General features: G+C 50.2%; 1 protein-coding gene across 3 annotated transcripts in view; it reads right to left on the bottom strand.

Annotated features, from left to right (window-relative positions):
* COL18A1 (collagen type XVIII alpha 1 chain) overlaps positions 1-16,584 on the bottom strand; it is a 297,911-nt gene that overhangs the window by 58,299 nt on the left and 223,028 nt on the right. For all 3 annotated transcript variants that reach the window (XM_075317426.1, XM_075317424.1, XM_075317425.1), the window contains 2 exons: positions 14,527-14,589; positions 10,117-10,203 (listed from right to left, as the gene is read on the bottom strand). In XM_075317426.1, coding sequence (XP_075173541.1) covers positions 10,117-10,203; positions 14,527-14,589 — 150 coding nt within the window. The remainder of the gene's footprint in view (positions 1-10,116; positions 10,204-14,526; positions 14,590-16,584) is intronic.

The raw sequence follows: 16,584 nt of genomic DNA, 5'->3' as shown, positions 1-16,584 counted from the left end.
CTGGAGGTGCAGCAACACATGCGCCAGGAGATTGACGAGATGCTGGAGCTGGGGGTGATCCAGGCATCCAACAGCGCTTGGGCCTCGCCTGTAGTCCTCGTCCCTAAGAAGGACCGAACCACTCGGTTCTGCGTGGACTACAGGGGGCTCAATGCTGTCACGGTCGCCGATGCGTACCCAATGCCACGCATCGATGACCTGCTCGATCAGTTGGCCGGGGCTCAGTACCTGACCATCATGGACCTGAGCCGGGGATATTGGCAGATCCCCCTGACTCGCAAGGCCAGGGAACGCTCTGCCTTTATTACCCCATTTGGACTGTACGAGTCCACGGTGATGCCATTCGGGATGAGGAATGCCCCTGCCACTTTCCAGCGGATGGTCAACACCCTGCTCAAGGGACTTGAAGGGTACGCGGCCGCGTACCTGGATGACATTGCCGTCTTCAGTCCCACCTGGGAGGACCACCTAGAGCATCTAGCACAGGTGCTCAGGCGGATCCACCGGGCAGGTTTGACCATCAAGCCGGGAAAGTGTCAGCTGGCCATGAGCGAGGTCCAGTACCTCGGTCACCGGGTAGGTGGGGGAACGCTGAAGCCCGAGCCTGAGAAAGTGGAGGCCATCGCATCCTGGCCCACCCCCAGGACCAAGAAGCAGGTGATGTCCTTCTTGGGGACCGCTGGGTACTATAGGAGGTTTGTTCCATGCTATAGTAGCCTGGCAAAGCCCTTGACGGACCTCACCAAGAAGAAGCTGCCCTCTGCAGTCGATTGGACAATGGACTGCGAGACAGCCTTCCGGGCCCTAAAGGACGCCCTGTCCAGCCCGCCCGTGCTACAGGCAGCCGACTTCACGCGGCCGTTTGTAGTACAGACCGACGCCAGTGACTTCGGCCTCGGTGCGGTGCTCAGCCAGGTGGACTCTGCGAGCCAAGAGCACCCAGTCTTGTACCTGAGCAGGAAGCTGTTACCAAGGGAAGTGGCCTATTCTACAATGGAGAAGGAGTGCCTGGCCATAGTGTGGGCCCTGCAGCGTCTGCAACCCTATCTATACGGGCGCCACTTCATCGTGGAGACGGACCACAATCCCCTCAGCTGGTTGCACACCGTCTCTGGGACGAATGGGCGATTGTTGCGATGGAGCCTTGCGCTCCAGCAATACGACTTCACCATTCGCCACAAAAGGGGCCGTGACCACGGTAACGCAGACGGGCTGTCCCGACAAGGAGAGGTCGCGGACGGGCGCACGGGGGAACACCGGAGTGTGCTGCCCCCTAGCGCCCTCAAAAGGGGGGAGGTGTGAGGTAAATCCTGGGATATGAAGAGGAATTATGACTAGAAGTCATAATTGCTCTCATCACTCCCTGGCAGTGCCCCCCCTCCCTTCTTGTGCTCAAATGTCCAGCATCTGTGAAGGTGTCACATCCCACTTACACCTCCAACAGCCATCTCCTCTGATATGGAGATGAGATGATGTGAGGACAATGGACCCAGGATGACTCCCTGCCGTCACCCTGTAACAAGAGTTGTATCTCATTAGCAAGGCTTGGAAGTAGCCAGACAGAACGACTCCAGTAAAAAATGGTTCATATCTCGCAAGCCATATCTCCGATAAATATGGCAACCATAAAAATGGTGTTTGCGCAGGCGGACGATGCTGGCACACCTTTTTTATGGAAGGGGGAGCTTGGGAAATGCCCCAGGCGTGATATCAGCCATATGGGAACTCGTAGACAGGTCATGAGTCCCCTCGTTCTGTAGCTAAATTCATAACTGTCACAATGAGAGCATTGGCGTCCGCCTACGACGCTCCCAGGCCAAGTTATGGCCATATTCCATGTTGTGGATTTTGTCCATAACTCCAGCCAGGGGTGGAGCAGTGCTTCCCTGTGAGGTCACTAAGGTAGGAGGGGACCTGGATTGCCCAGGTTGATAACCCTACTTCGGCCATTTTCCAGTGTTCTTTCGCTGGGGGCACGTGTAGGAAACATCTGTGGGAAGGATCCTAGAAACCTGGGTACAGCGCCCCCCTGTGGCCAGACGCAACAAGGTAACTGCTGGAACTGTGTATGCCTGTTTGTAACCCATGCTTTGATTGTAACTGTACTCTGACATAACTGTATATTCTGTAGATTCCCTATTGTATATATTGTAGTTCTAGTGTGCTTTAGGCTGATTAAATTATATAATTAATCTTGGGCTGTTCTGTTATCTCGATCTTGAATCCCACGTCTGTGTGTTCGGCTAATAGTTACCGTAAATCGGTTGGTGGCAGCGAATTGTGCCAAGGATTATTGTGGGGAGGCCAGTGAGATTCGGGGAGATTTTATATATTCCGCCCGCGGAGGTCGGGGGAATATATACCTTACTCTCACCGGGGACCCTTCAATAATCGGCATAAGTAGTATAGCGGCCTCCTTGCTTATGGTCGGGCAATTCCATAATTGGCCTGACTATAAGAGGGGCGCTAGAGAGCGCGTCACGTGCTCTGTCTGTCGGTCGGGAGGTATAAAGGAGGGGTGACCCCCACTTGTTACCCCCCGATTGTGACGTACTGGTAGCCAGCGCGGGGGATTTCTGAGTGACCCCCCCGGTGGTTTGTGACAGGGGTGGAGTCCCAGAAGGGAATAGTAGCCCATAAGGGGGTGGAGTCCCATAAAGGGGTGGTTGCCCATAAGGGGGTGGAGTTCCATAAAGGGGTGGTTGCCCATAAGGGGGTGGAGTCCCAGAAAGCGGTGGTCCCCCAAAATGGTGCGGAGCATCCCAAATCCAAGGGTGAAGTGGCGCAGATGGACTTTAGCCAGGGAAAACAGTGTTCATGCTACAAGTGTCCGGTTTGCAGTATAGACCACCCATCCGACGAGAAGCCACGTTTGTGTTCCGTGGAAGTGGATGGGGAATCTGTAACAGGAATCGTAGACTCAAGGAGCTTGGTGACCCTGGTGAGGGCCACCTCTGATGTCCACTTGATTCCAGGAAGGAAGATCCACGCCGGCTGCACCCACAATAATGAGACAGAATACCCGGTATCCAGCGTGGTCATTAAGACAGCCAGGGACAGTGGTTCTCATGATGTTTGTGTAGTCTCAGATTTACTGCACCCAATTATTATAGGTTGGGACTCTAAATTATTTGTGCACTTGTGGAAGCAGGGGGACGTATCCGGTTGCTTGTGTAAGAGCCGGAACAGCCCAAAGGAAACCCCACCACATTGGGAGGTGAAAAGGGGTCCTTGTTGGGGAGTTATGAGTGGTAAGGAGGAGATAGCACCTCCTAAAATTGACTGTCCTAAGTTAGGGGTGACCAAAGAAAATGATGGACGGACTCAACTTAGTGACATAAGGACTAAGGGAATAACCGATAGTGTGACCATTAAAAACGGGGTAGCTCCAGAAAGGGAGGCAGATATCTGGTTAAGTGGGGACATGATAGTCCAGGATGCCAGGGGGAGTGATGATGACTCCAGTAAAGACACTGACTCTAGTAAGGTGACAAACGAGTACAGTGTGGTACAGATGGGCGAGAAGGGCAAAACTTCCTCCCGACGCCGAAGACGTAATAAGCGCCGAGAGGGGGCACAGTGTAGGCCGTCTGAGGGTGCAGAGAAAGTGACATGCCTGGTTAATGAAGACATGGTGCTAATAACACCTGCTACGGTGGAGTCAGACGGTGATATCCTACAAAAGACTGAGGAATCGGAGATTGAACTGACACATTGTGACGACAGAAATCAGCGGGCTGCAAGTGCAGAGAAGGAGCCAACCAAGGACGTAATGGTGGTGGTCCCTATGATTTCAAAGTGTGAAGTTGATAGTCTGTCAGGCGAGAGTGGTATAGGAAATGGAATCCTAGAGAGTGTGGGGGAAGGAATAATCCCCAACAGTCGTGGTGAGCAGACTGGTGAACTACCAAGTGCTGGGGTGGATGACAGTGAATTTCGCCCCAAATCTCTAAAAGGAACAGAGTGCCATGTTGAAGGGTGTGACACCCAGGCTGAGGGTGACACTGCAGAGACCCCAGAGGAAGTGGAAGATAATGCAGTGAAGAACCAAGAAACAGCTGGCGCTGAAGTGAAGAGAGCCACTGAGGAGGTGAAGTCTGGACCAGAGGTCTCATCCAGGACTGGGAGCCTGCCTGACCTGCTTGGTAAAACCACGATGGAGGATATAGAGAAGGTCGTGGGTAAGAAGAGTAAGAAACCCAAACGTTCTGAAGCTGAGATGGAAGAAGCCTCAGAAATAGTGTGTCGTAGACCAGAGAGGTCCGCAAGTGAAGACTCATTCAAGAGGATGAGCAAAGACCATCTGCAACAAGAGATACTTCTTAGGCAGGCTACTGAGAGTCGAGTAAGGGAGCTGGAGAAAGAAGTGGCTGAGCTCCGAAGTCGCTTGGCAGAGTACCAGTCCAAGTCCCAGGGAGCCTTGGAGCAGATGGAGCAGCGAGTGTCAATCCTGACCAAACATGTTGAAGCAGGGGAGGCCCAAAGAGAGCTGACTCTGGAAGCTAAACTGGACAAGCATGTGGCAGGGATGAATGAGACTTCTGTAGTCAAGTGCATGGTGGATATACCTGAGGACTTAAGAGAAGCGTGTGCCACCGAGTGCATGCATGACGAATTTAAGAGAGCTGTGGAAGCGTGTGAGGTCTACTGTACCCCAGGGGCTGAACAGTTAGTGATATTGTCCACCAGTGAAATTACTGGGCAGCGGGTGGCTATTCTAAAGGACATGCACTTCAGATGTGTTCGTATGAAGTGGCAGGTCCAACTGCAAAAGGAAGAAGCCACTAGACAGCTAGAGTATAAAAGGAAAGCGCAGAGTCTGGCGGAAGATATTGTCCAAGTACCCCGGGCTCTGGTGGAGAGAGTCATTGGAAAAACCGGACGAGTCATGCAAGACATGGTGAATAAATCAGGATTGGTGAGATTAAGAATCCCTGCTGCTAATGAGAGCCAGATACCCAGGGAAGCTGGTATGGTTCCGTTCGTCTGTGTCGGGACTGTAGAGAGTCTTGGAAACATTCGAAGCCTTATTGAATATCGGGTACACCATGTACGTGACATGGAGCGGTTGTGGCAAGAAAACCTGAAAATTAAGGAGCAGCTTCGCCAACTGTGTGGGGGACAGCAGCCGTCTTCCACCCGTTGTTCAGGGGAAAGAAGTGGAAGATGGCGTGTCGGTCCAGTAGTTCAGACGCGCGATAAAAGGAATCGCCGACAGAGTGGTAACCTACGATGTACTGTAGATAGTGGCTGCTATGAGCTTAGAGTTCCCGACAGTAGCCTTGGGGGTACTCGAGAAAGCCTAGGTTCGGACAAGACTGTAGGTTTGACTGGGGACATGTCTCTCTACTACGGTGACCCTAGGAGGGGGTCAGGGAGAGAACGGTCTGGAAATGGGACGTCCTTTAACCCTAGGTTGACCAGACAGGGTTTGGTGACAGTGTCGGACGATGCCTCAGGGACTACTGCTCTTGGACGGCCCTCTCAACTGGTGGGGCATGGCAGCGGGGATGCCCTGTCTCGCGGCCCCAGGTCATTGGCAAGTGTTCTCCCCTACGGGTTTGAACAGAGGGGGAGGGTATGTGAGGTATCAACCGGCTGTATTACAAAGGGCCGGTATGTTTTGCAGAAGCGTGGGTGCTCTGCAATGTGAAGCTGGCTGGGATCTGTGGTTCCACAGGATTGCATTACATGCAGAGCCATGGAAGGGTGTGTGATGCTGATTACACACTCCTTACGACCTGTGGGTGTGGCTCCAGGGGTTAAAAGCAATCCTGTCTCTGAACCTGGGTAAAGTGTGTCTAGGGCAGTCTAGAGAGAGACTGGCTCCAGACGTCCAGTGTGTGTGCTGGAAACAAGTGAGAGCAGAGCCGAGAGCTCTGGGTGTTTCAGCATGCATGGAGGCTGATCACAAGGCTCTGATATTGAGTCTGAGGTGAGTGCAGCCAAGCCAGGCCAGGGCTGTAGAGCCGAATCTCTCCAGGAGGAGAGACAGACAGGGGTCTGCAGAGGGCCCTGGGTGCTGGAAGGTTGGCTAGAGCGGTATGCTGGCAGGAGCCAGAGAGTGGGGAAGTTGCTAAACTTCCATTATGGACTTATTATTTATGTTTGAGGGCAGTTTATGCTGAGTGTTTTTAAATAAACTGCCGGAATTTCTATGAAGAGACTGTGTACGTGTATTGCTGAAGCTACCTCACACCACTGCAAGCGAGTGAAACCCCCACGTTGCAGGGCGCAACATTACAATAGTTACTTAGGTTGAAAAAAAAAGACCTAGGTCCATTTAGTTCAACCTTCCTCCACCAGTTCTACATTTGGTCACTAAGTCATTTCTAACCAACAATGTTGTGTGTAGTGAGGAAATCATCCAGCCCTTTTTTAAAAGCTGTTATAGTATCTGCCATTACTACCTCTTGTGGTAGGGTATTCCACAGTCTGACTGCTCTAACTGTAAAGAGCCCTTTCCTATTTAGCTGTCGGAATCGCTTTTCTTCCACTCACAGTGAGTGCCCCCTGGTCCTTAGTATTGTCTTTGGAAGGAATAAGTCATGTGCCAGTCCTTTATATTGACCACAGATGTACTTATACATATAAATGAGATCTCCTCTGAGACGTCTTTTTTTCTAAGCTAAACATATCTAACTTTTTCAACCTGTCATCATATGGGAGGCCTTCCATTCCTTGTAGTAGTCTCGTTGCCGCCTTTGAACTGACTCTAACTTCTGAATGTCCTTTTTAAAATGTGGAGCCCAAAACTGGATCCCATATTCCAGATGTGGCCTTACAAGTGATTTATAGAGGGGTAACAATACGTTGGGATCACGGGATCTAATCTCTCTTTTTATACACCCTAAAATCTTGTTTGCTTTAGCAGCTGCTGCTTGACATTGAGTGCTGCTGCTCAGCTTATTTGTAATGAGAATACCCAAGTCCTTCTCCTGATCTGTAGTCCCGAGTTTACTTCTATTTAATGTATACGCAGTTATAGGATTACTGCGTCCTAGGTGCATTACCGATAATGTTTAGGAGGACGGTCTGGCCCTAGTCAGAATGGTATAATGTTTATGGGGGTTGTCCGGCACTGGTTAGAATGATTTAATGTTTATGGGGGCGGTCCGAATGACTAGACAAGTGGGGTCGAAGCAATTTTATAACTCCACCAAATAAGCAGCACTATCCCCTGTTTATCTCACATTCTCTCATTGAAATATCATGCTTTTTCAGTTGAACAAGGTAATGGGGGGAAGTCGAGGATCCTGTTTACATTAGCCGACTTGCAGCACTATTGATCAGCTATATCTTTGTTGATTGATGGTTGTTTGATAACTCATTTACATAGGGGACCCTGCTTGAAATGCACATTGAGTGATGTGTAATAGAATCTTCAGTGCATATAGACTGCTTTTGCTCCCGGCAGCACAGGCCCTGTTTACACAAGTCTATGAGCTGCCGAAAATGATGATCTTTTGTGCAGCACAAAACATCATGTCACCTGGGGATGAGCACCCGATTTAGGCTGCAAGATGAAAGATTATCGGAAAACTAGTATTTCTAGGACTGGTCATCCACAATAAGTGTGTGGCATAAAAGGACCCTACAGACAGTTTAACACAAGTCTATCTTCATATTGCGCAGTCCTGTTTCCGAACAGCACAGTTGCAACACAGATCCACGATGAAGTGAGCCGAAATGGCTATTGTAACATATAGTCAATAAAATCTATCAATTTATACAGTACAGACCAATAGTTTGGACACACCTTCTCATTCAAAGAGTTTTCTTTATTTTGATGGCTCTGAAAATTGTAGTTTCACATTGAAAGAATCAAAACTATGAATTAACACATGTGGAACGAAATACGGTACTTAACAACAAAGTGTGAAACAACTTAAAATATGTCTTATATTCTAGGTTCTTCAAAGTACCCACCTTTTGATTTGATTACTGCTTTGCACACTCTTGGCATTCTCTTGATGAGCTTCAAGAGGTAGTCACCGGAAATGGTTTTCACTTCACAGGTGTGCCCTGTCAGGTTTAATAAGTGGGATTTCCTGCCTTATAAATGGGGTTGGGACCATCAGTTGTGTTGTCCAGAAGTCTGGTGGATACACAGCTGATAGTCCTACTGAATAGACTATTAGAATTTGTATTATGGCAAGAAAAAAGCAGCTAAGTAAAGAAAAACGAGTGGCCATCATTACTTTAAGAAATGAAGGTCAGTCAGTCCAAAAAATTGGGAAAACTTTGACAGTGTCCCCAAGTGCAGTGGCAAAAAACATCAAACGCTACAAAGTAACTGGCTCACATGAGGACCGCCCCAGGAAAGGAAGACCAAGAGTCACCTCTGCTGCGGAGGATAAGTTTATCCGAGTCACCAGCCTCAGAAATCGCAGGTTAACAGCAGCTCAGATTAGAGACCAGGTCAATGCCACACAGAGTTCTAGCAGCAGACACATCTCTAGAACAACTGTGAAGAGGAGACTTTGTGCAGCAGGCCTTCATGGTAAAATAGCTGCTAGGAAACCACTGCTAAGGACAGGCAACAAAACAGAAGAGACTTGTTTGGGCTAAAGAATACAAGGAGTGGACATTAGACCAGTAGAAATCTGTGCTTTGGTCTGATGAGTCCAAATTTGAGATCTTTGGATCCAACCACCGTGTCTTTGTGCAACGCAGAAAAGGTGAACGGATGGACCCTACGTGCCTGGTTTCCACCATGAAGTATGGAGGAGGAGGTGTGATGGTGTGGGGGTACTTTGCTGGTGAAACTGTTGGGGATTTATTCAAAATTGAAGGCATACAGAACCAGCATGGCTACCACAGCATCTTGCAGCAGCATGCTATTCCATCCGGTTTGCGTTTAGTTTAGTTTTTCAACAGGACAATGACCCCAAACACACCTCCAGGCTGTGTAAGCGCTATTTGACTAAGAAGGAGTGTGATGGGGTGCTACGCCAGATGACCTGGCCTCCACAGTCACCAGACCGGAACCCAATCGAGATGGTTTGGGGTGAGCTGGACCGCAGAGCGAAGGCAAAAGGGCCAACAAGTGCTAAGCATCTCTGGGAACTCCTTCAAGACTGTTGGAAGACCATTTCCGGTGACTACCTCTTGAAGCTCATCAAGAGAATGCCAAGAGTGTGCAAAGCAGTAATCAAAGCAAAAGGTGGCTACTTTGAAGAACCTAGAATATAAGACATATTTTCAGTTGTTTCACACTTTTTTGTTAAGTATTTCATTCTACGTGTGTTAATTCGTAGTTTTGATGCCTTCAGTGTGAATCTACAATTTTCAGAGTCATGAAAATAAAGAAAACTCTCTGAATGAGGTGTGTCCAAACTTTTGGTTTGTACTGTACATCAAGTTCAGGGTTACGGGGCCACTCCTCTTCTGCCAGTGATTATTGGCTACTACGTATACATGCAAACGAGAAGGGCGGGGGGATGGGGTGGGAGTTCTCCTCTCATGAATACACTGGACTCCTAATTAGGAGTCCGCTGGATTCTTCTTTCGCAAAGTATTTTTGAGTTGTTTGGACCCAAAACAGATATCTTTGCTTTTGATATTTTGATCTATTTGAACACATTTTAATTGCTATACTTTATTATAAGTTACTTTTCCTTTTATTTCTTTGACTTTGTTTTTTTTTTTTTATTTGTAGTGATAATATTTGCTTTTTGAGCACTTTATTAATCATATCCTGCCAGATCCACCGTTCTTGCTTTAGGCCACATGACGCTGGGTCTTCTCTTCCAGTGACATGTCTAATCATGTGCTGTACACCGTGCTATAGACTGCTCATATAGGAGATGTCACTTATAACAACAAGTACAATGGAGGAGGCGCACGCGGTGTGGCGTGTGATCGACACGGTGCCGGAAGAGGAGACTGAGCATCAAGTGATCCATAAATTTGCGTGCATATGATTAATAAGGTATATTACAAAAATACAGAATATTAAAAAAAATACACCACCTCAATGTTGCAAAAAAACTACAATGCGTCATATGCAGTACATATAAGCTTTTTCCCCATCCACCTATCATTCCTGATTTAGCATCCAAAATTCCAATAACCTTTTAATACTATATAAAAGACAAAAAAAAAACAACCTACCAGTTTATCCATTTTAGAAGCGAGGCCAGGTGGACCTGGAGGTCCTGGTGGTCCTGGAGGACCTCTAGCACCAACTCCTGAATCACCCTAAAAAAAAAAGATAATATATAATATTTTTTTTTATTAAATGAAGGGAATTTTGTTTACTTACCGTAAATTCCTTTTCTTCTAGCTCCAATTGGGAGACCCAGACAGTGGGTGTATAGCTACTGCCTCTGGAGGCCGCACAAAGAACTACACTTAAAAGTGTAAGGCCCCTCCCCTTCTGGCTATACACCCTCCCGTAGGAGTACAGATTCCTCAGTTTTAGTACCAAAGCAAGAAGGAGGAAAGCCAATAACAGTTTCAAAAACAAATTCAATCCGATAACAAGATCGGAGAACTTAAGAAACAACATGAACAACATGTGCACCCGAAAAACGAAACCCTAAGAACAAATAGGGCGGGTGCTGGGTCTCCCAATTGGAGCTAGAAGAAAAGGAATTTACGGTAAGTAAACAAAATTCCCTTCTTCTTTTTCGCTCCTAATTGGGAGACCCAGACAGTGGGACGTCCAAAAGCAGTCCCTGGGTGGGTAAAAAGATACCACATGAACGGGCTGTCAGACAGCCTCTTCCTACAGGTGGGCCACCGCCGCCTGAAGGACCTGTCTACCTAGGCTGGCATCTGCCGAAGCGTAGGTATGCACTTGATAGTGTTTGGTAAACGTGTGCAGACTCGACCAGGTAGCCGCCTGGCACACTTGCTGAGCCGTAGCCTGATGCCGCAATGCCCAGGACGCACCCACGGCTCTGGTAGAATGGGCCTTCAGTCCAGATGGAATCGGAAGCCCAGCAGAACGGTATGTGTGAAGAATTGGTTCCTTGATCCACCGCGCCAGGGTGGATTTGGAAGCTTGCGATCCCTTATGCTGACCAGCGACTAGGACAAAGAGCGCATCTCTGTTGAGCAACTTTAGATCCAGGACGGGCCGATACGATCCGTCCTTTTTTGGGACCACAAACAGATTGGAGTAAAAACCGTGACCTTGTTCCTGAAGAGGGACGGAGGTCACCACTCCTTCCGCCTTTAGAGCGGCCACCGCCTGCAACAGAGCATCGGCTCGGTCTGGTGGTGGAGAAGTTCTGAAGAAACGAGTTGGCGGACGAGAACTGAACTCTATCCTGTACCCGTGAGACAGAATATCCCTCACCCAACGGTCTTTGACGTGTGACAGCCAGATGTCGCCAAAGTGGGAAAGCCTCCCACCGACCGCGGGTGTGGGAATCGGAGACCGCAAGTCAGGAGGACGCCGTCTTGGCAACGGTTCCTCCGGCTGTCCTTTTTGGGCGTGACTGAGACCTCCAAGAATCTGAGCGTCTCTGGTCTTTTTGAGTCTTTTTTGACGAGGCGAATTGGGACCTGCCCGGTCCTCGAAAGGACCGATAACCAGACTGACCCTTCCTCTGTTGGGGTCTGTTTTGTCTGTGTTGCGGTAAGGATGAGTCCTTACCCTTGGAGTGTTTGATGATTTCATCCAAACGCTCTCCAAACAATCGGTCACGAGAAAAAGGCAAATTGGTTAAGCACTTCTTGGAATGAGAATCTGCTTTCCAATGTTTCAACCACAGGGCCCTACGCAAAACAACGGAGTTGGCTGACGCCACTGCCGTGCGGCTTGTAGCGTCAAGAACAGCATTAATCGCGTACGACGCGAATGCCGCCATTTGCGAGGTCAATGGTGCTACCTGCGGGGCAAATGCACGTGTGACGGAGTCAACTCGCGCAAGCCCGGCTGAGATAGCTTGGAGTGCCCATACGGCTGCAAAAGAAGGCGCTAATGACGCTCCAATCGCTTCATAGATGGATTTCAGCCAGAGCTCCATCTGCCTGTCAGTGGCATCTTTAAGTGCCGCTCCATCTTCAACTGCAACCAAGGATCTAGCTGCAAGCCTGGAAATTGGAGGATCCACTTTTGGACACTGGGTCCAACCCTTGACCACCTCAGGGGGAAAAGGATAGCGTGTATCTTTAAGCCGTTTAGGAAAACGCCTTTCAGGATAAGCGTGGGGTTTCTGGATTGCGTCTCTAAAGTCAGCGTGGTCCAGAAAAGTGCTTAAAGTACGCTTAGGGTATCTGAAATGGATTCTCTCGTGCTGCGAAGCTGACTCCTCCACAAGAGGAGCTGGTGGGGAAATATTTAACATCTTATTGATGTTAAATATAAGATCATTAACTATGGCGTCACCATCTGGTGTATCTAGATTGAGAGCGGTCCCAGGATCAGAATCCTGATCAGTTACGTCCGCCTCATCACCCATAGAGTCATCTCGCTGGGATCCTGACCATTGAGATGAATGTGAAGGCCCGTCATAGCGAGCCCACTTAGGCTGCCCGGGGCCATCGTCCGAGTCAGAGTCTTCACCCTGAGGTGTATATGCCCGTCCCGGAGCTTGGAGCTGAGGGGGACCAGGGGGCAATGATTGCACAGTGTCCGTGGCCTGAAGTACAGGCCTAGCTCGCAATGTGTCAAGAATTTGTGACATAGTGAGAGACATTCTGTCAGCAAAAGCTGCAAACTCAGTTCCTGTCACCTGGACAGCATTCACAGGTGGTACACCCTGGGTCACGTCCAGCAGAGGTCCCGACTGTGCAAGCGCCGCAGGGGCCGAGCACTGCACACAATGGGGGTCCGTGGAGCCTGCCGGTAGAAAAGTCCCACATGCGGTGCAGGAAGCATATAATGTCTGTGCCTTGGCACCCTTGCGTTTTACGGACGACATGCTGCTGGCTCTCTGCAATGTGAGAGAGTCTATAGCCAAAGGGCGACCAGCGCTATGTAATACCAAGTATTTGTAGAAACAAAATACTAAGAATACTACTGGCACAAGAGGGGGTGAGCCCTGAGGGCTGCTTACCGCCCGCTGAATAGCGGGTAAGAGGCTGCAGAATTCCTTGTCTGGGTCTCCCCGGCTCCCCTCTGCAGCTCAGCGTGTCAGCAGGAATGGCTGCCGGCGTCTGTGGAGAGGGGCGGTCCGTGGGAGTTCCCAAACAAAAGTGCGGGAAACAGTGTCCCCTCTGTGCCGATTGTGAGGGCTGGAGTATGTAAAAACGACTCCAGCCCTCGGCGCTGATGCACTGGCCAGCGTCCCGCCCCTCTCCTGACTGGCAGGTCTGGGGGCGGGAACGAACGGAAGCAGGCCGCAAAAGCCGGGGACTCGAGTTATCAGCGCGGCCGCCGTAAAAGCGCGGGCCGCGCTGAAGTCCCCGGCGCACCACAAGTGCCAGCCGCGCCGCAGTCCCAGCGGCCGGCGTGACCGATTCGCAGACGTGGCCAGCGTCCCGCCCCTCTCCTGACTGGCAGGTCCGGGGGCGGGAACGAACGGAAGCAGGCCGCAAAAGCCGGGGACTCGAGTTATCAGCGCGGCCGCCGTAAAAGCGCGGGCCGCGCTGAAGTCCCCGGCGCACCACAAGTGCCAGCCGCGCCGCAGTCCCAGCGGCCGGCGCGACCGATTCCCAGAAGTGTGCCTGCTTCAGCGAAGCTGAATGAGGCCATGGCACAAGCGCCGTAGCGCTGATGTCCCCCGGCGCACTACAACACCCAGCATGCTGCGGTGTGAGCGCCAAATGCACGGGGACACAGAGTACCTTGAGGAAGCAGGGCCATGTCCCTGATGTACTCCGCTCCATCCAGCATCTTCTCCAGGGGCTGTAGATGGAGCACGGTCTCAGTGCCTGGAGACCAGTAAATCCCACTTCACCCAGAGCCCTGTAAAAAGGGATGGGGAAGGAATCAGCATGTGGGCTCCTGCCGCCGTACCCGCAATGGGTACCTCAACCTTACAAACACCTCCGACATACAGTGGGGTGAGAAGGGAGCATGCTGGGAGCCCTGTATGGGCCCTCTTTTCTTCCATCCGACATAGTCAGCAGCTGCTGCTGACTAAAAACAATGGAGCTATGCGTGCGTGTCTGACCTCCTTGCGCACAAAGCTAAAACTGAGGAATCTGTACTCCTACGGGAGGGTGTATAGCCAGAAGGGGAGGGGCCTTACACTTTTAAGTGTAGTTCTTTGTGCGGCCTCCAGAGGCAGTAGCTATACACCCACTGTCTGGGTCTCCCAATTAGGAGCGAAAAAGAAAAACCTATTTTATCTAATTCTAGTAAATTTATAATCTCAGGTCTGATGCTCCATTCATCATCTTCGGCGCTGCTGGAAAAAGCCGACAGCAGCATTCGGCTGCCCCAGAGAAGTCAATGGAGTGGTGGTCACACACTGCGGCTCCATTCTACTTGGATAAAAATGCCGGTCAGTGCACATCCCAGAGGACAGACCCCACCATTAATATGTTATCACCCTTCCTGAGGATAGATGACCTATGGATGTACAACAGTATGAGAGAATGTACACGTAACTGTAGGGGAATTACCTTATCTCCCTTCTGTCCAGAATCTCCTGGTGTTCCCGGAAATCCCTGAGGTCCAACTTCACCCTATTGCAACAAACATACAGATATTTTTTAGAGAAGTTCTTGATATAAGATTACAATATTAATCAATTTAAAGCACCACTCCAGCATTGTCAGCACTGGAGTGGTGCCACTTATGTAAGTTCCTTGACCCAAGTGTTACGGTATATTTATCATCCGCCTTCTTCAGCTTTTGCCAATCCCGCTCTGGTCCCAATCTGCCATCTTGTTACCAAAACATCTCCCTGACCAAAGTCAGAGGTAAGCTGTCAATGTAAGTCTATGAGAGCCTTGTTCTGGCTATCATAGACTTTCATTGAGTTTTGACTTTCAGATTGCCCAGAAACACTGAAGCAATCCAACTGGTCACGAGCAGCTAGAGACCGACTGGTGCGGCACTGATAAAATATGAAGACAGTGGCTGGTAAGTAAGAAACTAAGTGTATGGATCTTACATGAGTGGCACCACTCCAGTGGTAAAATAAAAAAAAAAAAAATGGAGAGGCGCAAGGGGAGAAGAGGCCGCGCAGGGGGAGAAGAGGCCGCGCAGGGGGAGAAGAGGCCGCGCAGGGGGAGAAGAGGCTGCACAGGGGGCAGCCCCCTGAGGAAGACATCATTTGAAATGCGCGTCGGGGTATTGCGGTATACAGGACCTGTGACCATTTCCTAAGGTATAGGATCTCCTCAAATACTTCATTCTATCAGATATACTAAAAGATATCTTGCATTTTCCACTTTATGGGAGCACCTTTTGCCTATTTTTACCAATATCTCAATACATTTACTTATTGGAAATTTGGTCATAGAACTAAACACTTTATTGTTCTGTAATACCGCTGCTGAACACCAGGGAATTTTCTTGTCTTTATTTGATTTTATATTTCACTTTTGTCTATGAAAAAAATTGTTTAAAAGAACTGAGAGTCCTCAGTGGTTGATACCTTTTAATGGCTAGCTGAAAAGATGGTAATAATTGCAAGCTTTCAAGACTACTGCAATTATTACCATCTTTTCAGCTAGCCATTAAAAGGTATCAACCACTGAGGACTCTCAGTTCTTTTAAACAATTTTTTTTATCTCTACTGGCTAACACGGTACAAAGATATATTTTACTTGTACTTTTGTCTATGGTAATTTTAACCTGTATATTATTAACAAAATTCAGTTTTTAATACTAACATTCCGTCAATATTCCCTTTATTTTGGATCTTAGCGGGTTCTCATTAGGGTTTTTTTTAATTTGATTTATAATGAAATCATGCAGCAAATGTACAGGGTAGAGGGAGAAGAGACCGCACAGGGGGGGGGAGAAGAGACCGCACAGGGGGGGCGAAGAGACCGCGCAGGGGGGGCAAAGAGACCGCGCAGGGGGGGCAAAGAGACCGCGCAGGGGGGGCAAAGAGACCGCGCAGGGGGGGCAAAGAGACCGCGCAGGGGGGGCAAAGAGACCGCGCAGGGGGGGCAAAGAGACCGCGCAGGGGGGGCAAAGAGACCGCGCAGGGGGGGCAAAGAGACCGCGCAGGGGGGGCAAAGAGACCGCGCAGGGGGGGCAAAGAGACCGCGCAGGGGGGGCAAAGAGACCGCGCAGGGGGGGCAAAGAGACCGCGCAGGGGGGGCAAAGAGACCGCGCAGGGGGGGGCAAAGAGACCGCGCGGGGGGGGGCAAAGAGACCGCGCGGGGGGGGGGCAAAGAGACCGCGCGGGGGGGGGGGGCAAAGAGACCGCGCGGGGGGGGGGGCAAAGAGACCGCGCGGGGGGGGGCAAAGAGACCGCGCAGGGGGGGAGGGCAAAGAGACCGCGCAGGGGGGGAGGGCAAAGAGACCGCGCAGGGGGGGAGGGCAAAGAGACCGCGCAGGGGGGGAGGGCAAAGAGACCGCGCAGGGGGGGAGGGCAAAGAGACCACGCAGGGGGGGGAGGGCAAAAAGACCGCGCAGGGGAGGGCAAAGAGACCGCGCAGGGGGGGGCAAAGAGACCACGCAGGGGGGGGCAAAGAGACTACGCAGGGGGGGGCAAAGAGACC

Source organism: Anomaloglossus baeobatrachus, chromosome 7 (assembly GCF_048569485.1).
Source record: "Anomaloglossus baeobatrachus isolate aAnoBae1 chromosome 7, aAnoBae1.hap1, whole genome shotgun sequence".
Taxonomy (NCBI): domain Eukaryota; kingdom Metazoa; phylum Chordata; class Amphibia; order Anura; family Aromobatidae; genus Anomaloglossus; species Anomaloglossus baeobatrachus.
This window is presented reverse-complemented; position numbering and strand designations above follow the sequence as displayed.